General features: G+C 40.2%; 1 protein-coding gene across 1 annotated transcript; it reads right to left on the bottom strand.

The window, feature by feature from the left end:
- Positions 1 to 595: 595 nt before the first annotated feature.
- Positions 596 to 21,874, bottom strand: LOC140736931 (tetraspanin-1). The gene is made up of 8 exons (XM_073062977.1): positions 21,718 to 21,874; positions 14,408 to 14,480; positions 8,381 to 8,587; positions 7,209 to 7,283; positions 2,458 to 2,556; positions 1,944 to 2,084; positions 1,777 to 1,860; positions 596 to 1,442 (listed from the first exon to the last, which is right to left on the bottom strand). The coding sequence occupies exons 2-8, from the start codon at positions 14,462 to 14,464 to the stop codon at positions 1,380 to 1,382; spliced, it is 726 nt and encodes a 241-aa protein (XP_072919078.1). The 5' UTR covers positions 14,465 to 14,480; positions 21,718 to 21,874; the 3' UTR covers positions 596 to 1,379.
- Between the last annotated feature and the right edge of the window lie 1,566 nt (positions 21,875 to 23,440).

The following is a 23,440-nucleotide window of genomic DNA, read 5'->3' as shown; positions in this document are numbered from 1 at the left end:
ATAGACTGACTTCATCCTACCTTTCTCTCTTCCCTCTCCACCACTACCAACTGAGAAAGGAATCAAATTCCAGGGTGTATGGCTGGGGGAAGGGGGGGGGGGGGGAGATCCAAGTGATAACTTCTTGACAAAGGGCAAGTGTGAATGGACTGAGCTGCCAGAGTAAAATGTTGAGGCAGGAACAGTCACCATTGCAAGATATTTTGACAAGTATACAAATAGGAAAAGCTTTAAGGTCTTGGACCAAATGCAGGAAAATGGGATTAACTTAAGTGCCTACAAGGTTGACCTTGGTTGAAAAGTCTATTTCTCCAGTTAATATAGTCTGAATTATTAAAGATACGACTTTTCCTGTAATTTCATCCTTTCAGCTGGACTTAAAGAAAATGCTCATGTCCTCAAACTAGTTCTACATACTTATAAATAAATAAAGCAAATAGTACAGAAATCACTCCTTACCCACATATCAACACCAGACCATTCAATGGCATCATTAGTATTGGTTTCCAGTCTCCTAGCAAGGATGCAACAACTCTAAGGATCTCTTAAATATTCCCTATATCCCAGGTTATCGTTTGAAATAAATTAGACTTCATTAAGTTCATAATTTATTAAGACACAATTATACAAATCAACTTCATTGAAAGTCATAATTAAAATACAAAGACTAATTATTTGATGTTATATACAAAACAAGAGGCTTTATCATTTAAGAGGATCACTTATCCAGTGCAATACAAGACTAGTGGACATTGTTAGCCAATGTCAGGACTATGCATACATTCAATTTGTAGTCTTGCCCTACCTTATTTGTATTTATGCTAATAAAAGAAAATTTACACTGCTCAGTAGAAATTATTTTTCAGAAAAGTGCTGTGTATAAAAGGCTTCCAAGACATGAAGAATTTGTAAAGTGTTGACGTGAATAAATATATCAAAGTGTGGGCAAAATTAAGATTTTAGCTCTTGGTCAAGGGGTCAAAAATTTAAAAGTATAGCCAATGGATACAACATTTGTCCCACTAAATCTAAACAAGGCAGCCACTGTTTGAATCAAACTGACAAATTCCAGAAGTACTCAAAATTTAAAACATTTGCACTTATACCTCATTTCCAGTTGAGACTGATGGAAAATTAAATTATGGGAAAACAGAGGTACCTTGTCCTAGTGCAATAGGACAAATGCAATGGTGTCAGCAAGGATTTTCCTCTGAAAGATTTCTGCACATCCATTATAAATGGATTCTTAGAATTTTGTATTGGCATCCAGTAATTTCATATTAAACTCCAAGTGTTTGAAGATGTTCAACTCCCAGTACAATCGAACATTGATCTGAAGTTTCATTACACTCCCTAGACAACTTGCAATACGCTGGCTCTCATCCATAAGTCTTTCCATCAATCTTGCAGTACAGATACATTGACACCGCCATTGCAGCAATCTGAAATGAACAACAGCCCAGAAATATTAATTAAAACAGCAAACTTAACAACCACTCTCTAAAACTAAGTAGGCTCAAAACCAAGATGCCAATGAAGTTCATAATGATTGCTGCTAGCTTAGTTACTCTATTCTCCATTCTGCCACACTCAGTTGTTCTGATCATGGGGATTATAAATTGGACATTTTGGTTCCCTCTTATCTCAGTCCCCAGCTAGTTTAATAACAAAATGGAGATGTTTACATCTTAAATATTATTCCACAGGGTCAATTCTATCTAGGTAGCCTGCTTTGGCAAGATGAGTATTGAATTAGTTTGAACAAAATGAGCTCACCTCTAATACACAAATTCCTGCAGCAATCCCACCGACAATGTGTGCGTTTTCTTTCAGAATGTCAAAGAGTTGTTGAAAACATCCCTACAATAATGAAAAGATTGGGATTTATAGCTACAGTGAAGCGATGCAGGTCAGAAAATGTCAGGAATAAAAAGCCATCATACCTGTACTTTGCTGCTAGATGCCTCAGTTTCATTACAAGGAATTGTTGTATTGCAGCAGAACGGTGGGTATGTATTACTGTTCTTTGTGAAGTAATAGGAATCGGTAAAATCTGTATAGTTGGTAAAGCCACAACACTTCAGCTGCAAATGTTGAGAGAGAAGTATTAAACCAAATACTAGAGGTATTTTATTCATATCAAATCTCTGTACAGGTGCAGGAAATTTTAGGGGTACAAGTTTTGAAATTCAAAAGGTGGTTAGGGAGCCATTTTTGATGTTTTCCTAAACTGTCTGATTTTGGTTACATGACAGTTGCAAGTCAATTCAAAGCCATGGCAATTGAACAAACGATATCCACAAATAATCATCAGGCCTTAGACATCCCTGCTTAATACTGAGTTACTTCAAATCTTTCAGTGTCATCTCTGGTGCGCACTTGTTCTTCATAACACTTATCTCCATAGCAAGATTTCCCTGTCTCAATTTAGTCATTTAACATAAGTTAAACAATTACTTCGGTCATTGTAGTATTCCAGATTCCAGTCACATCTTTCTGCCTTCCATAGTCATTCTTTAGTAGTGGAGTTACCCAGGCACGAAGAAGACTCTCTGCCTACAAAAATACAAACAATTGTAGGATTAAATTTACCTTTCATTCAAAAGTGAATGAGACAATAATTGTACCAGATAAGCATCAAAGTGCAGCCAGGAGCAAGACTTGGTGTGCACGATGATGAAAAACAAATCTGACAACCAGACTTCAACATTTGGGCTTAGGTTGACAAACATTTTGCTTCACAAAACCAAACCAAGCCTATTTCTAATAGGAGAGTCCACTCTTACAACTACATTCAAGAATGTTGTCATCAAGTACTTCAGGAAGCCTCCACAAATTGACTGAAGCAGATGGCGGCTTTGTGGCAAACAAATTGGGTAATTGGGTTACCGTCAGGTGAGGGAAGGGGAAAGGGCAGGTAGTGCAAGGTTCCCCTGTGGCCATTCCCCTCCAGAACTGGTATACCGATTTGGATACTTTTGGGGGGGGATGGCTTATCTGGGACAAGCTGCGGCAGCCGGATCTCTGGCACTGAGTCTGGTTCTGCAGTGCAGAAGGAAGGGAGGAAGAAGAGGAGAGCAGTAGTGATAGGGGACTCCATAGTCAGGGGTACAGACAGTTGATTCTGTGGTTATGACAGAGACTCCCGGATGGTTTGTTGCCTCCCGGGTGCCAGGGTTAGGGATGTCTCTGATCATGTGCACGGCATTCTGAGGTAGGAGGGTGATCAGCCAGATGTCGTGGTACACATCGGTACCAATGACATAGGTAGAAAGAGTCAGAAGGTCCTGAATAGTGAGTGCAGAGAGCTTTGTAGGAAGTTGAAAAACAGGACCTCGAGGGTAGTAATCTCCGGATTGCTGCCTGTGCCACATGCCAGTGAGGGTAAGAGTAGGATGCTCTGGCAGATGAACACATGGCTGAGAAACTGGTGTAGGGGGCAGGGTTTCAGATTTCTAGATCATTGGGACCTCTTCTGGGGCATGTGGGGACCTGTACAAGAGAGATGGGTTACACCTGAACTACAAGAGGACCGATATACTTGCAGGGAGGTTTGCTAGTGTTATTGGGGAGAGTTTAAACTAGATTTGCAGGCGGATGGGAATCAGAGTGCTAGAGTAGATCGTGGAACGGGGATAAAAATAAATGTTAGTAGTTCATGCAAAGTCACAAATAGTAAGGTTGTGTGTGGTGGTAATAATCTTCTGAGGTATGTATATTTCAATGCGAGGAGTATTGTGGGAAAGGCAGATGAGCTGAGGGCCTGGATTGACACGTTGAATTATGACATCATAGCCATTACTGAAACTTGGCTACAGGAGGGGCAGGACTGGCAGCTCAATTTTCCAGGGTTCCGATATTTCAGGCATGATAGAGGCAGAGGGATTGGGGGAGGGGGGTGGTGGCTTTGCTAGTCAGGGGGAAAATACTACAGCAGTGCTTCAGCAGGACAGATTAGAGGGCTTGTCTACTGAGGCCATATGGGTGGAGATGAGAAACAGGAAAGGTATGACCACATTAATAAGGTTGTATTATAGACCACCCAATAGTCAGCGAGAATTGGAGGAGCAAATCTGCAGAGAGATAACAGATAACTGCAGGAGACAAAGTTGTGATTGTAAGGGATTTTAATTTTCCACACATTGATTGGGACTCCCATACTGTTAAAGGTCTAGATGGGTTAGTTTGTGAAATGTGTTCAGGGAAATTTTCTAAATCAATATATAGATGTACCAACTAGGGAGGATGCAATATTAGATCTCCTATTAGGAAATGAGTTAGGGCAGGTGACGGAAGTGTGTGTAGGGGAACACTTTGGTTCCAGTGATCATAACGTTATTAGTTTCAACTTGATCATGGATAAAGATAGATCTGGTTCTCGGGTTGAAGTTCTAAATTGGAAAAAGGCCAAACTTGAAGAAATGAGAAAGGATCTAAAAAGCGTAGATTGGGACAAGTTGTTCTCTGGCAAGGATGTGATTGGTAAGTGGGAGGCCTTCAAAGGAGAAATTTTGAGAGTGCAGAGTTTGTATGTTCCTGTCAGGGTTAAAGGCAAAACAAATAAGGAACCTTCATTTTCAAGGGATATTGGAACTCTGATAAAGAAGAGAGAGATGTATAACATGTATAGGCAACAGCGAGGAAATAAGATGCTTAAGGAGTATAAAAAGAGTAAGAAAATGCTTAAGAAAGAAATCGGGGGGCTAAAAGAAGACATGAGGTTGCTTTGGCAGTCAGGGTGAAGGATAATCCTAAGAGCTTCTACAGGTATGTTAAGAGCAAAAGGATAGTAAAAGATAAAATTCATTCTCATGAAGTTCAGAGTGGTCAGCTATGTATGGAACCAAAAGAAATGGGGGAGGTATTAAATGGGTTTTTTGCATCTGTATTTACTAAGGAAACTGGAATGGAGTCTATGGAAACAAGGCAAACAAGTAGGGAGGTCATGGAACTTATATAGATTATAGAGGAGGTGGTGCTTGCTGTCTTGAGGCAAATCAGAGTAGATAAATCCCCAGGACCTGACAGGGTATTCCCTCGGACCTCGAAGGAAATTAGTGTTGAAATTGCAGGAGCCCTGGCAGAAATATTTAAAATGTCGACATCCACAGGTCAGGTGCCGGAGGATTGGAGGATAGCTCATGTAGTTCCGTTGTTTAAAAAAGGCTCAAAAAGTAAGCCGGGAAATTATAGGCTGGTAAGTTTGACATTGGTAGTAGGTAAATTATTGGAAGGAATACTAAGAGATAGGATCTACAAGTATTTGGATAGACAGGGACTTATTAGAAACAGTCAGCATGGCTTTGTGCGTGGTAGGTCATGTTTAACCAATCTATTAGAGTTTTTCAAGGAAGTTACCAGGAAAGTGGATGAAGGGAAGGTAGTGGATGTTGCCTACATGGACTTCGGTAAGGCCTTTGACAAGGTCCCACATGGGAGGTTAGTTAGGAAGATTCAGTCGCTAGGTATACATGGTGAGGTAGTACATTGGATTAGACATTGGCTCAATGGCAGAAGCCAGAGAGTGGTAGTGGAGGCCTGTGACTAGTGGTGTGCCACAGGGGTCAGTGCTGGGTCCGTTTTTATTTGTCATCTATATCAATGATCTGAATGATCATTGGTAAATTGGATCAGCAAATTTGCTGATGATACAAAGATTGGAGGTGTAGTGGACAGTGAGGAAGGTTTTCAAAGCTTGCAGAGGGATTTGGACCAGTTGGAGGATTGGGCAGAAAAATGGCAGATGGAGTTTAATGCGGACAAGTGTGAGGTATTGCACTTCAGAAGGTCAAACCAAGGTAGAACATAGAAGGTAAATGGTAGGACACTGAGGAGTGCAGTAGAACAGAGGGATCTGGGAGTACAGATACATAATTCCCTAAAAGTGGCGTCACAAGTAGATAGGGTTGTAAAGAGAGGTTTTGGTACATTGGCCTTTATAAATCAAAGTATTGAGTATAAGAGTTGGAATGTAATGGTGAGGTTGTATAAGACATTGGTGAGACCGAATTTGGAGTATTGTGTGCAGTTTTGGTCACCTAATTACAGGAAGGATATTAATAAGGTTGAAAGAGTGCAGACAAGATTTACAAGGATGTTGCCGGGACTTGAGAAACTGAGTTACAGAGAAAGGATGAATAGGTTAGGACTTTATTCCCTGGAGTGTAGGAGAATGAGGGGTGATTTGATAGAGGTATATAAAATTATGATGGGTATAGATAGAGTGAATGCAAGCAGACTTTTTCCACTGAGGTTAGGGCAGAAAAAAAAGGTCATGGGTTAAGGGTGAAGGGGGAAAGGTTTAAAGGGAACATTGGGGGGGGGGCTTCACGCAGAGAGTGGTGGGAGTGTGGAATGAGCTACCAGATGAAGTGATGAATGTGGGCTCACTTTTGACATTTAAGAAAAACTTGGACAGGTATATGGATGAGAGGGTTTTGGAGGGATATGGCCCAGGTGCAGGTCAGTGGGACTAGGCAGAAAAATGGTTCAGTACAACCAAGAAGGGCCAAAAGGCCCGTTTCTGTGCTGTAATGTTCTATGGTTCTAAATATCTGTTAAACTCTCTGAAAGCTTTATACCATTCACAAAGCATTTACCTGGTGACTGTATCTGATACCTAGTCAATACACGTAACGAAGTTTGTACCGAATGATCAGTGAACTGGAACCACTTAGAAGGCTATTGTTCTATTACTGCTTCCAGCTGAAAAGCGAAGTTGAGCTTGTGTATCAAATGTTGTTGTTGTTCCTTACTGCACCTTGTGGTTTCTTTAGAATTTTTGTCTCTTTTTTTTTAAAAAACAAGGCAAAGTTATTAGATCAACACTCAACCCAGCATGGATGGACAGCATGCAAAGAGCCGGCTGGATTTGAACCAGGGACCACTTGCCTTGAAGTCCAGAGCAGATGTTACTAACCTACCGACCGACTGCATCAAATATTGCTGCTCTGAAACTGACCCTTCAACAGCCTTCAGGGAATACAAATAACAAACTTGCTGTCCTCATTGTCACCACATCTCCATATGGGGTGATTGTGGGAGGAAGAGATTAAATGTAACAAACGTCTCTCCCACTTCCATCACTCTCAAAGTGAAAGCTAGCAAAACTTTGCCATGATATTAGCTGGAATAACTGAAGGCCATTAAATACAATAAACTCACGACAAATAGCACTTTATAAATAGGAGACAAAAGCTTGTACTTACGAAAGAAGAATACACCAGAGCCACGACAGCAGCAGCAATTTCAGCAATGAAGATTATAAGAACAATAATGAAGAACTGGGAACATGAAAACAAAAGAATTGTTACCTGGCTCTGAGGAGAATGTTATTGACAAACTAGTTGCTGGAATATTTACATTTAAATGGTGGCAGGTACTGTCAGAATACAAAAACCCTCATGTGCAAGTTTGCTAACTAATGTAACAATTAGATATTACTCTTCATTAGTGGATTGATAAATGGAGGTCTCAAGGCACCATGCTAATTCAAACCAAAAGATCAGATTTTTATGTCCAGTAGCTCATTTAAAGCAGCCACCACATTGCTCAAATTAATGTTGTGTTGTTTAGTGAGAAGGTCTGTCTGTCATGTGTTGGAGCATGGTCCCCAACCTTTTTTATGCCATAGAGCCATGACCATTAACCAAGGGGTCCTCTAGCAGCTAGAGGGCTTGGTTGAGTGCATGCAACTACCAGCAATATTTAAAGAGATCTGAGAGAACACAACCATCACAAAAGGCTTAGGAGATAGCTTGCAGCACAAGGCTGTACTCCTATTGCACACTGTGACTGAAAACAATGCCAAAACCCCCTTTACTCAAAAAGCGAGGTCATGCAATAATGTCAATCTTTACGCGAATGGAATATTCCACCAGCGTTTGGAGCTTTTGTTGACATTCAATTGGATAGAACGTTGACATATAGCATGCAGTCACTATTGTACAACTCTTCCAGGTTGCATTTAGTCCAAACCCAAGGGAATGCGTTCCGAGTTTATGAAACCCAATTAAACTCCCAGTATCGGTCTGTCAACACACACATAAACCTTATTGAAGACCAGTATCATAGATGTGGCCAACAGAATGCTGAAACAGCTTTAGGATTCCAAATATTTGGAGACCAGGCTGATGTTGAGTTAATATGGGATTCTCTGGAAATCCAGAACATCACATAAAATGCTGGAGGAACTCGACAGGTCTTGATGAAGGGTTTTGGCCATGTGACTTGTGAGCTCCTCCAGCATTTTATGCGATACAGAATTAAGTTGTTCAATAGTTCCTCATTTTCCACCACCCACACTTCTCCAGCTCAGCAAATGGTAAAATTAAAATCATTTATTCATGGGCAGTATTTACTCCCCACAAATTATACCTACCAGCATTAGCAAGCATTTACTTTCTTTCTGTGCACCGCAACATCCCAGAAATCCAAGGATAACCAAGATGGCACCAATCACAATGCAGAAGTAGCCAATGTTGACAAACTGCATTGCTTGAGAAGATATAGGACCAATTACTTTTACAAAAGATGTTCCATCCACACTAACCCATATTCCGACACCCAACAGGATTCCTCCTGCAAGCTGAAAAGGAACAAGAAAATTTCAGATAGTTTTCCCCCACACTCAATTAAAATGCATGCAATTTAATCTAACAAGTCAAATTTGTAAAGATGAAAGTCACTTTATGAATTGTTAATCATTTTAATAGAGCAAAATATAAATAGCACCATTTTAATATAATAGGATTGATCTTAAATTCAGACAGTAACATCCTTTGTATTATTGGTCAAATATACATTAATCCTCAGTGCCTCTAATGCAGTCCCTATAGAATGAATGCATCAATTTTGATTTTGTGATCTGGAGAAGTCCCTACTCTTGAGCAACACACTTGAAACAAGACAATGAGACAAACTTAAACAATGGAAATGCAAATAAGTGTTCAAACAGCTGTAATCCAAACCGTATAACAAAAACAAGTGCATACTTGGTGTTGAATGAGTCACAAGAACATTAGGGCATATCCAACTTAACACACAATAGATCATTGTGCTTTAAAAAAGTGGTGGTAAGCAAAGGTATTGGTCATTTATAATTAAGCATCTATTTACCTCCATGTTAAATGTACCTAATGACTAACTCCATAATTATCCACGGCAATGAATTCCACAGATTCACCACTCTCTGGTTAAAGAAATTCCCTTTCATCTTTGTTTTAGAGACATCCTTGTACTCTAATGCCCACTGGTCCTAGATTCCTCTAATATAGGAAATATCTTCTCCACATCCATTCTATTGAGGCTTTTCGACATTCGATGGCTCCCCCCTCATTTTTAGTAAGTACATCCCTAGAGCCATCAAACTCTCCTCATACGTTAACCCTTTTACACCCAGGATCATTCTCATAAACCTCTTCTGGACCCTTCATTGCCAGCAGATTCTTTCTTTGATATGGGGCCCAAAAACTGTTCAGTACTCCAAATGTGTCCTGACCGTCACCTTATAAAGCCTAGCATTACATCAAGATTTTTGTAATGCATTCTAATTCTGTTGAAATAATGTTAATATTGTATTTGCCTTCATTACCAACAACTTAACCTACAAGTTAACATTTAAGGAATACTGCAATAGGTCTCCCAAGTCCCTTTGCATCTCCAATTTCTGAATTCACTCCCCATTTATAAAATCTCTGATTTTATTTAGTCTATTAAAGGATATGGCCATACAACTTCCCTAAACTGTATTCCATTAGCTCTTTTTTTGCCTGTTCTCCTGATCCATCCAACTAATTCTGCAGACTCCATTTCTTCAACACTACTTGCCCCTCCACCTATCTTTGCATCATCTACACCCCTCTACCATGAATTCTATCATTCAGATAATTAATATAAACATGAAAAGTAATGGAACCAACACTGATCCGTGCAGAACACTACTAATCACTGATAGCCAACCAGGTAAGGCCCCATTTATTCCACTCTTTGGCTGACAAGCAAATGGCAATCTTCTGTCCATGCTAGTATCTTCTTTATAAAAACATTATCTTATTTAGCAGCCTCACATGTGACACCTTGTAAAGCCCTTCTGAAAATCCAACTAAACAATATCCACTGACTCTCCTGTCTATCCTGCCTGTTATTTCTCAAGAATTCCAACAGACTTCTCAGGCAAGATTTCCCTTAAGGAAACCATGCTGACTTCGACCCATTTTTATTGTTTGCTTGTAAATTCAGTGAAATCAGATCCATAGAAATAGACTCTAACACCTTCACAACCACAGATGTCAGGTTAACTAGTCTACAATTTCCTGGCTTTGGCCCACCTCCCTTCTTAAAGGGTGGAATGATATTTGCGATTTTCCCATCATGGAGTCACAGAACACCACAGTACAGAAATAGGCCTTGCAGCTAACTTAGTCTGTCCTAAGGATTAATTGACCTAGTCCCTTTGCCCTGCATGTAGCCAGCCCACAACCCTCTAGAGCCTGCTTACATTTACCCTATGCATACCCCTTTTTATTCCCCAGAGCACAGCAAAATGAAGACCTAACCTATTAAACATTCCCTATAACTCAGGTCTTCCATTCCTGGCAACATACTTGTAAATTTTCTCTGCATGCTTATTCATTCTTTCCTGTAGGTAGGAGACCAGAACTGTACACAATATTCCAAATTAGGCCTCACTAACATTTTATACAACTTCAACAAAACATTCCAATACTCAATTCTTTGATTTATGAAGGTCAATATGCTTTTTTAAAAAAAATGACCCTATCTACCTGTGAATTCAAAGGCAACACGAGTGAATCTGCAGATGCTGGAAATAAATAAAAACACAAAATGCTGGCAGAACTCAGCAGGCCAGACAGCATCTATGGGAGGAGGTAGTGACGGCGTTTCGGGCCGAAACCCTTCATCTGTAACACCACTTTCAAGGAATTAAGGGTCTGCATTTCCAGATCCCTCTGTTTTACCGCACTCTGCAGTGACTTACAACTCACCATCTAAGTCCTATCTGGTTTCTCCCACCAAAGTGTCCAACATGTCACATTTGTCTTCATTAAATTCCACCTGCCATTTTTCCAGCTGGTCTAGATCCTGCTGCAAGCTTTCCTCACTGTCCACTTCACCCCACAATTTTGGTGTCATCTATAAATTTGCTGATCTAGTTTATTACATTGAAGTTATTTATGTATTGAGATACAGTGCAGAACAGGCCCTTCAAGCCGCATCATCCAGCAATCCCCTAATTTAATCTGGGCCTAATCAGGGACAATTCACAATGATCAATTAATCTATCAATCAGTATGACTTCAGACTGTGGGAGGAAACCCACGCGGTCACGGGGAGAACGTACAAACTCCTTGCAGGCAGTGATGAGATTATCATCTAGATTGTTGATACAAATGACAAAGAACTAACTCAGCACTGATCACAATGGCACCACTAGTCAAAGGCCTCCAGAGGGGCAACCATCTACCACCACTCTCTGGCGTCTTGTGATGCCAATGTCTAATCCAATTTACTACCTTATCCGGAATGCCAAGCAACTGAACTTCTTGACCAACCTCCCATGTGGGACCTTGTCAAAGGCCTGGCTAAGGTCTACACTGTTTTGCCTTCAACTTTCCTAGTCAAAAGACCACAGGATTAGTTAGACATGACTTACCACTCACATAGCCATGTTGACTATCCCTAATTAGTTCTTGCCTATCCAAATATTGTTATATTTAGTCTCTTAAAATAAATTACCTACTCCAGATGTCACCCTGTTTTATAATCTCCCAGTTTATTTTTAAGAGCCTTTCTTGAACAATGGAACAACATTAGCTGTTCTCCAATCCTCTGGTACCTAACCCGTTGCCAAGTTCATTTGAAATATAGTCCTCCAGAACTATTTAGAATCTAATGATTCTTGGAAGATCACTACTCATGCCTCCGCAATCTCCCCAGTTACCTCCTTCAGAGTCCTGGGATGTAGTTCATCTGGTCCTGGTGACTTACCCACCTTTAGATCTTTCAGCTTCCCAGGCACCCTCTCCTTAGTAATAGCAACTACATTCATTTCTGCCCCAATTCTCTTGAATTGCTGGCATACTGATGCACAGTACTCATTCAGCCCATCCTACATTTAATTTTCCTCATCATCTCTCCAGCATCATTATCCAGAGGTCCAATATCCACTCACAGTTCTCATATCTCACCTTTCCTCTCCTTATTGCTTCAAATGCCCTCTGTTGTTCCACCCATCCCAAAAAAAGTTTCCAAATCCTTTAATATCCCACTGTTTTTTTTTGCTGTACTGTGTTTTTTGTTGGCTTTGATTTCCCTTGTCATCCTTGGTTACCTCAGCCTTCTTTTAGAATGCTTCTTCTTTGGGATTAACCAATTCTGCATCTTCCAAATTGTCCCCATAGATTCCAGTCACTGCAGCTCTACCATCATCCCTGCTAGTGCCACCTTCCATTCACCAGCTCTTCACAGCTCTAGTTATCTTTGCTCACTGTAGTGCATTGATTTTAGCTTCTCTCCGATTTTAACTCCTATTAGGAAGTTTTAACCCTTGCAGTATTTTAACTCTACCCACAAGGCTTCTTCATTTTCTGATCCTATGTCACTTCTTTTGAAAATAATTGATTTCATTTATTAAACCAATGAACCCACCTCACCCCCTTAGCCTATGTGCCTGTCCTTTTGATACAATTGGACGTCCTTGGGTGTTAAAGTCCCAGCTGCGATCTTCTTTCAACCATAACTCCAATGCCTGTGATGTCATCATACCTGCCAATTTCTAACTGCATTACAAGATCATCTACCTTATTTCATGTACTGCATGCATTCCAAAATTACACCTTCAGTCCTGCATTTATCATCCTTTTTAATTATGTCTCCATGTTGCCTGGTTAAATTCTTATCCTTTTCTGTTTTTTGTCTTTATTCTGGAGATTTCCATAACCTCTTCAGCAATTTCCTTCCCCTTTACTTTATCCATAATTTTCCAAGCTGTTGAACCCACCCCTTGCTATTTAATGCAAAGCTCTATCCATAGCCCTAGAAAACCAGGATCCTGGTACCAGCATAGTTCAGGTGGAGCCCGTCTCATCTGTATAGCTCTCTCCTTCCCCAATACAGGTGCCAATGCCCCATATATTTAACTCTATTCTTATTAAGCCAATTTGCATGTTGCTCAGGTAACAATCTAGGGATCATTACATATTTGGTCCTGTGTTTTAATTTAGTTCTTAGCTACTTAAATTACCTCAGCAGAATATCTTTCCTTGTTCTTCCTATACTGTTGGCACCCACATGGATCACAAAAACTGGATCTTTCCCCTCCACTCCAAATTCCTCTGCAAGTGAGGTGTAATGCTCCTTATCCTGGAGCCAGACGGCAGAACAGTTATGGGACCCCTGTGACAGATGCATCAATTTATATCCCCGATGCAAATTGCATTTCTCTTCTCTTAGCCCTTCCCCCCCTCACCCCTCCCCACTGAATGGCTCCCTGAACTGCAGTCCAGTTGTTCATCCTTCTGGGAGCACATCACACTCAGCCTCATAGGGAGCAACATTCTCAGACCTGCTGGGCAAGCTCAAGGGCAGAGGATCTTACAGCATTAGATTCCACTACCCGCCTCACTTGCAGTCGTACACTCCTGTCGCTAGCCAAGACCCAAAAACTGAATCAATGCCAAACTCAGTAGAAAGTCCTGACAGGTCCTCTTGCTTTTATTGCTTAATTTGCATGATTAAGACCATAGATATCCAATTTGAACCTCACCCTGACCTTGGATCCAAAACCCTCACTGTTATTTTAGCTATTCTTAAGCAAACACTTCTACTCTTCAATTTATTCATTCAGCTCTGCTGTTCATGTTCTAATTTTAAAACCCTGATGACTATTAGGTTTGATTGATATTAGTTCCCCAGCAAGCAGTATTTGCATCTTAATTTGCACTTACTTTTTAGTTCATTGTACCATATTTACAATCTGCCATTTCTCTTCCCTCAAATTATTATATAAAAAAACAGGGGCCATGCTTTTACTCTGAAATTCTTCCCACAATCTTTTTCTATGTTCTATGAGCTCATGTCATCTTTGATGCCTGGCTTTAGGGTGACTCAGTTCTCCCTTTAAAAACAAATCTACTGCAAAGATACCTAAAATGACTTGCTTTTTAACATGATCATCAAAAATTGGTAATGAGTTGATACATCCGGAGACATTCTGCTATATTAGATTGCTGCTAAAAGTTGCTAAAAATTTGTATACAAAATAGCCTCTCAGTTACATCATTACTAAAAACCTCCAAACAGGGTTTCAAAATATCCAAGCTGACACATTTACCAACTGTCCGTGTATATAATCACTGTAAGGCAGCTGTGGAACAAGCATACTCACAAAGATGAGGCAGTTGAAAAGGATCATCATAACCTTCACAAATGTAAAGCACCCCATTTTTACTTGAAGAGATCTATAAAACAGCAAATAATCAAATAATCAGTTTTAAGATTGGCATTTGTGAAATGGCTTCTAATGAAGTCTATAATGAAAGTTCTGATTAGCTAATACTTTGCAAGCTACATTATAGCTCTTGATGAAAGAAATTTAATATCTCAAAAGGTACTTTTTGATTTATTGAAGATTCAAGGTTTATCTACTCATATCCCAGCAGTCTCCATAAAACAGAATGCCACAGTTCTGCATTGCTTTCAGTGTTTATTTTGGTGATAAGAACGTTCAATTAAAAACATACACTCTGGATTTACTCAACTATTTCAAGCTTCATTCTATGGAAAGATGATAAAATCCATTCATTCTAAGTGAAAAGGCATAGCATTTTCAACAGCCCAACTCAACTCCCAAATTGCCTCTAATTTCAGTGTTATAGACATAGTTACGATTTGGAAGCTTCGTGAAGCTTAACATCTGCAAACAAATTTCTAGACTCAAGCCAAGATGCTTCCTGCTCACCAGGTACATGTTTAGTGTATTCTTTCAGTTTATCTTTTGATACATTTGCTCCCTGACAAGTCCAACTTTTAAATAATATAAAATAAAAGAATAGGCAAACATTTGCCCCTTTGAATCTGCTCCATCATTCATCAAGATCGTCAAGGTCAATCGTTTGTCTCAGTGTCATTCAACAGCATCTCCATAACTCTCAGTTCACTCAATTATTGAAGGCATTGAATTAATTTGATGAACAAGTCTCCACAATTCTCATGAGGAGATAATTCCACAGATTCACCACCCTTTGAGTGAAGAAAATTTCAGTCTTAAACAGCTTGCATCTTATTCTTAATCTAATCTTGTTCATTATTCATACAGGAGAAATGTTTTTCAAGCATCTTTGCTAAGCTCCAAAAGGTACTTCTTTAGATCTTGAGGTAATCTTTCATTCTTGCGAACTCAAGAAGACGGTCTTATTCAATCATTCTCTCCAGAAAAATCTGCCATCTCTAGTGAGTCCCTCTGTAGCCCTTTGGATAAGGACAACACAAGTATACATGAAGCTCTGGGTGTTCTCTAAGCCCCATATAATTGGAGCACTTAAATCTTCTCAGAAGGACAATATATCATTTAATCATTTGCAGCACTTGTATGACAGCCATTCACTTATATTTTTTGTTCAAACATATCGTAACATATCATCCATTCTCACTTCTTCCTCAAATTGAGATAAATTGTGCAAAGTCACTTCCTCTATCCTTTCAACATCTAACTAGTCACACCCTGCCAAATATTCTTCTCTTTTATAATGCACTGTCCGATACCAAATTCTCAATCCAGTTCCATGTATTCTGCTTTTATAATGTGGATGTCCTTAATAAAGCTTTTCTCCTTTAGGTGCATAGTTGCAGGGCATAGCTTTAAAGGGGTTGGAGATTTACAGGAACATTTTCCACCCCAAGTGATTGAAATTTGTACTATGTCACAAATCCACTCTGCTCAATACCATTATTCTGTAAATGGTATTAAAGTAGATTTCTGCAGTTTCCTTATTACCAAGGTTTTGTCCAGTTTTTCCTCTTTCACTAAATTGCATGAAAGTAGATCAAGTTTCTTAACAAGCAAGTAAAACTATTTCTGCTAAGTGATTTGTTAGACAGAACAATAACCTTGAAACAGACAATCAATGCAATAAATGTTGAGTGGACTCGAAACAGCCCAGTGGATTCTGGTTAATTGGGACATATCATTATCAGTATATTTTGGCCAAAACAAGAGGCTGCCTGAATTATTTGAAGTTTCATGGAAATAGTTAAAAAGGGCCTTTGACAAAGTTCCACATGGAAGGTTAGTTAAGAAGGTTCAGTCGTTAGGTATTAATGCTGGAGTAATAAAATGGATTCAACAGTGGCTAGATGGGAGATGCCAGAGAGTAGTGATGGATAATTGTTTATCGGGATGGAGGCCGGTGACTAGCGGGGTGCCTCAGGGATCTGTTTTGGGCCCAATGTTGTTTGTAATATACATAAATGATCTGGATGATGGGGTGGTAAATTGGATTAGTAAGTATGCCGATGATACTAAGGTAGGAGGTGTTGTGGATGATGAGGTGGGTTTTCAAAGCTTGCAGGAAGATTTATGCCGGTTAGAAGAATGGGCTGAACGTTGGCAGATGGAGTTTAATGCTGAGAAGTGTGAGGTTCTACATTTTGGCAGGAATAATCCAAATAGAACATACAGGGTAAATGGTAGGGCATTGAGAAATGCAGTGGAACAGAGAGATCTAGGAATAACAGTGCATAGTTCCCTGAAGGTGGAGTCTCATGTAGATAGGGTGGTGAAGAAGGCTTTTGGAACGCTGGCCTTTATAAATCAGAGCATTGAGTACAGAAGTTGGGATGTAATGTTAAAATTGTACAAGGCATTGGTAAGGCCAAATTTGGAATATTGTGTACAGTTCTGGTCACCGAATTATAGGAAAGATATCAATAAATTAGAGAGAGTGCAGAGACGATTTACTAGGATGTTACCTGGGTTTCAGCACTTAAGTTACAGAGAAAGGTTGAACAAGTTAGGTCTCTATTCATTGGAGCGTAGAAGGTTGAGGGGGGATTTGATCGAGGTATTTAAAATGTTGAGAGGGATAGATAGAGTTGACGTGAATAGGCTGTTTCTATTGAGAGTAGGGGAGATTCAAACAAGAGGACATGATTTGAGAGTTAGGGGGCAAAAGTTTAAGGGAAACATGAGGGGGTATTTCTTTACTCAGAGAGTGATAGCTGTGTGGAATGAGCTTCCTGTAGAAGTAGTAGAGGCCAGTTCAGTTGTGTCATTTAAGGTAAAATTGGATAGGTATATGGACAGGAAAGGAGTGGAGGGTTATGGGCTGAGTGCGGGTAGGTGGGACTAGGTGAGATTAAGAGTTCGGCACGGACTAGGAGGGCCGGAATGGCCTGTTTCCGTGCTGTGATTGTTATATGGTTAAAAAGACAAACTATTTAACTGAGTAACATTATGTATGTAAATGAAAAATACAGAACAAATTAGAACACTATCAATCCTACTACAGTACTATAATACTGTTTACTTCCTTAAAAAAGGCAACACGAGTGAATCTGCAGCTGCTGGAAATAAAGAAAAACACAAAATGCTGGCAGAACTCAGCAGGCCAGCATTTTGTGTTTTTACTTCCTTATAGTTGTTGGAGGAATTTATCCAGTGTTTGTGCTCTTTTGATTGATTGTAAATGGATAGAATCAGCACAGACAGCTAGTGCAGATAATGGAATGCCTTTATACAATGCTATCAAAGACTGCATCCTGCAAATCTTCATTTTCATTGTTACAATCAAGATGATTGTTGATACCTTCAAATCCTTAGTGATTCTTAACTTGAGGTAGTTTTATTTTCACACCTAGCTGTTACTGGCATAGCAAGCCTGATTGCTTGAAATCACAGTAAGCAGAACAGGTCTGAATTGTCTTTCAGACAAAATCACTGCTTTTTGGACATATGCATGCAACTGAGGCTATTTATAAACTATTCGTTCTAAGCTTGGTTTACTGGCTAACAGCCACCCAAGAGCATGTGACCGATGCTAGTTAGAAACTGGTTGCAAGTCTCCTGCTCCAATTAAATGGTATAGTATCCCAAATTAATGAATGGTATTCCAGCTATTTTCTTGATCAGCTTTTGTTCTTTAAGAGTTGTCCTAATAAATATGATTAACCGAGGATCCAACTAACTGGAATCCATTGCATCTTGTTTCCACGTTTAGCTTTTTTGCTTATGTGTGACCGATCACAGTATTAAAAAGGAAATAACAACTTTTGACCTGTTGAAGGACTAAAGGTAGGCAGTCAAGTTGCGCTGACCACAGGCAAGGCCACCAAACAACTGAAGGAATAAAATATACCATATTTGTCTTTCAAGGTGGAATATTTTAAGTCCAACATTAGTGACAGTGAAATTGTTGGGTCAGAAAAAAAAAGTCTTTAAATACAGATTAATTAGGGGTAGTCAGCAAGACTTCAGGGGAGATCTTGTCTAATTTCACAGAATTTTTTAAGGCAACTATGCATTAATGGGGAATACGGCTGTGGATATTTACACTGACGTCAGCAAAGCCTTAGCAACATCCACTTGGGATACTGGCTCAAAAGGGAGAGCCTGTGGGATATGGTGCAATATGGCAAATTGGCTTGTGACGGGAGGCAGAGAGTGATGAGTGAAGGTTGTTTTTGTGACTGGAAACCTATGACTATTAATATAAGCATGGGAATTGGTGCCAGGCCACTGCAATTCACACACTAAATACGTGGATTGCATATGTAGGAGCTATAAGTTTACAGATACCATGTAAGCATTGTTTATGAAATCACAGGTAATCTGGCACAGTATCGATTAGATGCCAAGGTGGGCAGATAGAGTCAAAACAACACAGTACAGATACAGCTGCTTCAGCCCATCTCTCCATGCTGACCACAGTGCCCACCCAGCTAGCGTTAATTTCCTCTGTCAGCCCATATCCCTCCAAACTCTACTCCATTTAACTATCAGTGCCTCTTCAATGATACTATTGTACCTGTCTCAGCCACTTCCGCTGGGAGCTCGTTCCATTTACTCATTATCTTCTGGATGATAAAGTTATACCCCCCCCCCCCAAACCAGGACCCATTTAAATCATTCTCCCCTCCCCAAACTTGTACCTTCTGGGTCTGGTGTTCTCTGCCTCGTAGAGGAGACTTATCACCCATCTTATCTATACCCCTTAATAATAATATTAAGTATTTCTATCAGTTTTATAAAATTCTCTTATTCAAAGAAGGCCTAGCCTAGCCAACCTCTCCAGGTAACTCATGCCTTCTGTTCCAGGTAACATCCTCAAATCTTTTCTTCATTCTTTCTAGTTTAACCCCTTTCTTTCCGTTAACAAGGTGACCAAGACTCTACACAGTTCCCTTAAGTGCAGCTTCACCAATGACTCCACAACTGCAACATAACGCTGTAACTCCTATACTCAGTGCCCTGACCGATGACGGCTAGCATGCCAAAAAATAAGAACTTTTTCAACCTCGCTGTCTGTGACACTACTTTCAACAAATTAGGTACTTTTATTCCAAGTTTGTTGTTCCGTTGCATCCCTATGCTGGTTTGACTTTCCAAAATGCAATACCTCACACTTATCTGCCTTGAAATCCAGTTTGACTCCACACTGCCCACATCCCCAGCTGATCTCAATCCCCCTCTAATCTACAATAACTTTCACTCTCAATCATCTGCTGATTTTGTGTCATCTGCAAACTTACTGCCTTACACACTTGCATCCAAATCATTTATATTATTAAAAAAAGTCCCAACACTGACCCCTGCAGCACATGACTAGGGAGGGGCCTCCAATTCCAGAAACAACCTTCAACCATCACTCTGAGGAAATTTCAGATCTACCCAGCTAGCTCTCCCTGGATTCCATGGGACCAGATGGAACACATCTTGAAGAAAGTGTAAAACAATGCATTTCAGGAGTGCTGCTTGGGCCAGCCAGTGGTGTAGAAGTGTCAGCACTGGACTTCGAGCTGGATGGTCCCGAGTTCGAATCCAGCCAGTTCCAACCCAAGTAGCAGCAGTAGTTGCATGGAAGGAGGCTTGCCAATCTATTTCCGTATCTTGCCACGAAAACCCTATGGACAACTATACTATCCACAAGTCGACGATGACTCAACAGTACTTAACAACATGGGGTAGGATGTACATAATGAATGGTAGATCCTTAGGAAGTACTGAGGAACTTTGGTGTACATGTCCCAGGATCTCTGATGGCAAACGTGCAGGAGAGATTGCTATGACGTTAGAGCATTTCAGATACTTTAAGACTGGCTAGACTTAGCTTACTTTCCTTGCAGGAAGAATATGGCGAGGGATGCTGATAGAAGCTTATAAAGTTATAAGGGCAAAGAGGGTAGATAGCAAGATGGGTATTTAACGAGAGGCAAGAGTTGGTGCTTTAGAAGGGAATTGAAGAAGAAATTTCATCCAAAGAATGGTTGAAATCTGGAACAAAGCCCAGGGGGTTGATAAAGAGAAAATAAATGCAATAACATTGAAAGCTACAGGTCCAGTGCTGAAATAAAAGTTTAAGTGTAGAGATGGATACTGCATGGCCAGTTGGATACTGGGCAGGTGTTGTTGTTCTCCCATTGGGACTCAGTAATGAGTATTTTTGCCAAACATCCTGGTAGTCACAAGGGCTAACCGGACAATAACCAGGTACTAACTACAGGGGGAGGGAAGTTCTAGCTGAAAGCCTTGCTCTGTTGGTTAGCAACCTGCTGCGCTCTAGCAAGCCACCACATCAACACAGAATTGGAAAGAATAAAGGATTTAATTTCATCTGGTGGAATTGACCACATTTCATTTTAAACCAAAACTGGAAAAAAAACAATGTTGGAAATCTGAAAACAGAACCCAGCAGGTTTGGTAGTATGTTGAACGAACAGCTGAAGGACCCTTCCTCAGAGCTTCGAGGAAGAACGATTAGTTAAAACTCTTGGAACATGCCAAGTGAGAACTTGCTTGCCCGCCCGCCCACCCAAATACGCTACTTAATTGAATCCTGGACAGAAAATTCGGGCGAAGAAAACCATTTGAAAGAAAAGTCGGAACCAAAGCTTCCCCAAAATTGGAAGCAACAGTTAAATTAAATAATTTTAATTGCTTAGCTAATTTTAAAATACTTATTTCTAACGTGTACAGATCCGCTTCGTGGTAGGTTATGGTTCGGAACAAGGACGTCGTTTCCAAAGGAACACTTTTCCGTTGACAACTTACCCCATTTCAGTTTTTAAACTCACCCCGATTTCACCTAACCTAGTACGCTGAATAATTTTCTTTTGTATAACTCTAGTTTACGACTGATGTAGTAAATGTTCTCTCATAAACAAAAAAAAATCAAACCGCGACCCATGAAGGATAGTTGAAGGGAAAACGTCAGGCAAGATTAAATACAAGATTTTAAAAAATAATCAGAACGGATGAAGTAGTCCATCAATTTACACCTGATTTGAAGGTGTTTTAACGGATCACCGAACCAGTTACATCTAAACTTCAGGTACTTTCAATTTGAATTTGAATAAAAATATCACGAGCGATTGTATCAAGTATCATGCAAGTTGAAAAGTCAGAAATAGTTATATTTCACGTAAAATTATAAAAAATATTTTCGCACATTTGAAGATTAAATTCAGGTATATGAAACATACCTTTTAATCGTAAAAGAAAGTTCTCTGGCACCTTAACACGGACGCTGCTGTTATTCCACTTTTTTTAAACGAGGAAATAAATCATTGGTCGCACCAGACGAATGCTTCACCTGTTGCTCGACAGGAGATTTTAAGGAGGGTTTTTCGGGTTGTGGTTTTTAACTGACGTCGTGTTTAACCAATTATGTAAGGAAGTCGGTAGAGTTGATTTATTGGCTTAGTTACAGCCTGAGCCAGTTGCGCCCTCATGTGAATGTGTGGCCAGAGGCATTTTCTCAATACCACCCACAAAAAGAATTGACGTCGCATCCTTTGTACAAATCACGGAAAAGTATTTAAATATAGAATCCATTTTTTCGTCATAATGAACCTTCCAAGTACTGCAGAATTCCTTAGGCTCAGGCAACATTTTAATCGCTTTACTCATTGAAGTACAGGTGTCAGGTGAAAATACATTCGTAATCCAGCTGGACTGAGTGTCAGAAATTACAGGAGAGGAAGCTCCTAATCAAATGTGCAGCCCTCTCAAGTAGTTGTCATGCAGCCCATTTACAAAATTAATGGCGGAGTTCTTCGGAAAACTTTGAGTGTACCTTCTCCTTGATCGTAGTAATGAGAAGAAGGCATGTCCCGGATGGCGAGGGCCCTTGATAGCAAATGCTCCTACTTGATGCACTGCCTTTCGAAGATGTCCTCGATAGTGGGAAGACTTCAGCCAATGATGGAGCTGGCTTAGTCTACAACCCTCTGCAGCCACTTTCAATCCTGTGTATTAGCGCTTCCGTACCAGGCGGCGATGCAACTATTCAGGTTGCTCTCTGCGTACATCGGAGTCTTTGCCAACTTACCAAATCTCCTCAAATCCCTAATGAAGTACAGCTGCTGGTGTGCATTCTTTGTGATTGCATCAATATGTTGGGCCCAGGATAGATCCTCAGAGATGTCAACACCCAGGAAGTTGAAGCTGCTTACCCTTTCCACTGCTGGATAAAGGCTGGTATGTGTTCTCTCGACACCCCCTTCCTGAAGTCCGCTGTCCCTAGGTTTTACTGACGTTGAGTGCAAGGCTGTTGTTGCCCACCTCTCAACCAGCCAATCTATCCTACTCCCAACCGCCCCCTCATCACCATCTGATATTCTGCCAGCAAGTTTATACTACAAAAGGGGTCTTGTGGTCTCACACAGGATCATAGGATCAGAGAAAACTTACTGCAGAGAAATAGGTCATTTGTCCAGTTGTGTCTGTGGCTAAGGATCCACTGATCCAATCCCAGCCTCACCACGTAGGTCACCCTTTCTTAAAAAAAACATTTTAATTGTGATGGCTATTTCGGCCTTTACTAGTTTTTCAGCCAGCTCTCATTTCCTTCTGGGTGACACTCTACACTCTCTCCTTTTATATAATGCATTTTACACTTTATGGGCACTAATATTTGTCTCCTTTGCTAAAGGAGTTCCTAGTTACACTGGGACAGTTCCTTTACGCCATCACCCATGTCTGCCTTAGAACAGCTGAAGATACAAGTCCATTGTTTATCATAATATCCATCGTTGTTCATCCTGGTGCTTTTGAAGACTCTCTGGGAGTAGATATGAGTCACTTCTTGCATTCAGGACCCAATCCCCTGAGACATTGCCATAATAACACTTTCAGTAAGGAATTGTTTCCAGAACGGAATGAGCTTCAAAAGTGTGGAGAATACTGATATTTTTAGCGTAATAA

This window comes from Hemitrygon akajei, chromosome 12, assembly GCF_048418815.1.
Source record: "Hemitrygon akajei chromosome 12, sHemAka1.3, whole genome shotgun sequence".
NCBI lineage: Eukaryota > Metazoa > Chordata > Chondrichthyes > Myliobatiformes > Dasyatidae > Hemitrygon > Hemitrygon akajei.
The sequence above is the reverse complement of the archived record's forward strand: the minus strand, read 5'-3'. Positions and strand labels throughout refer to the sequence as shown.

Bases quoted from the DNA above. Each gene is read 5' to 3' on its own strand.
- LOC140736931 (XM_073062977.1), bottom strand. From the start codon at position 14,464: ATGGGGTGCTTTACATTTGTGAAGGTTATGATGATCCTTTTCAACTGC. The intron at 7,284-8,380 runs GTAGGTATAATT...TCATGTTCCCAG, and splicing joins GTAAATGCTTGCTAATGCTG to TTCTTCATTATTGTTCTTAT. The intron at 2,557-7,208 runs GTAAGTACAAGC...GTATTTTTGTAG, and splicing joins CTCTGGTGTATTCTTCTTTC to GCAGAGAGTCTTCTTCGTGC.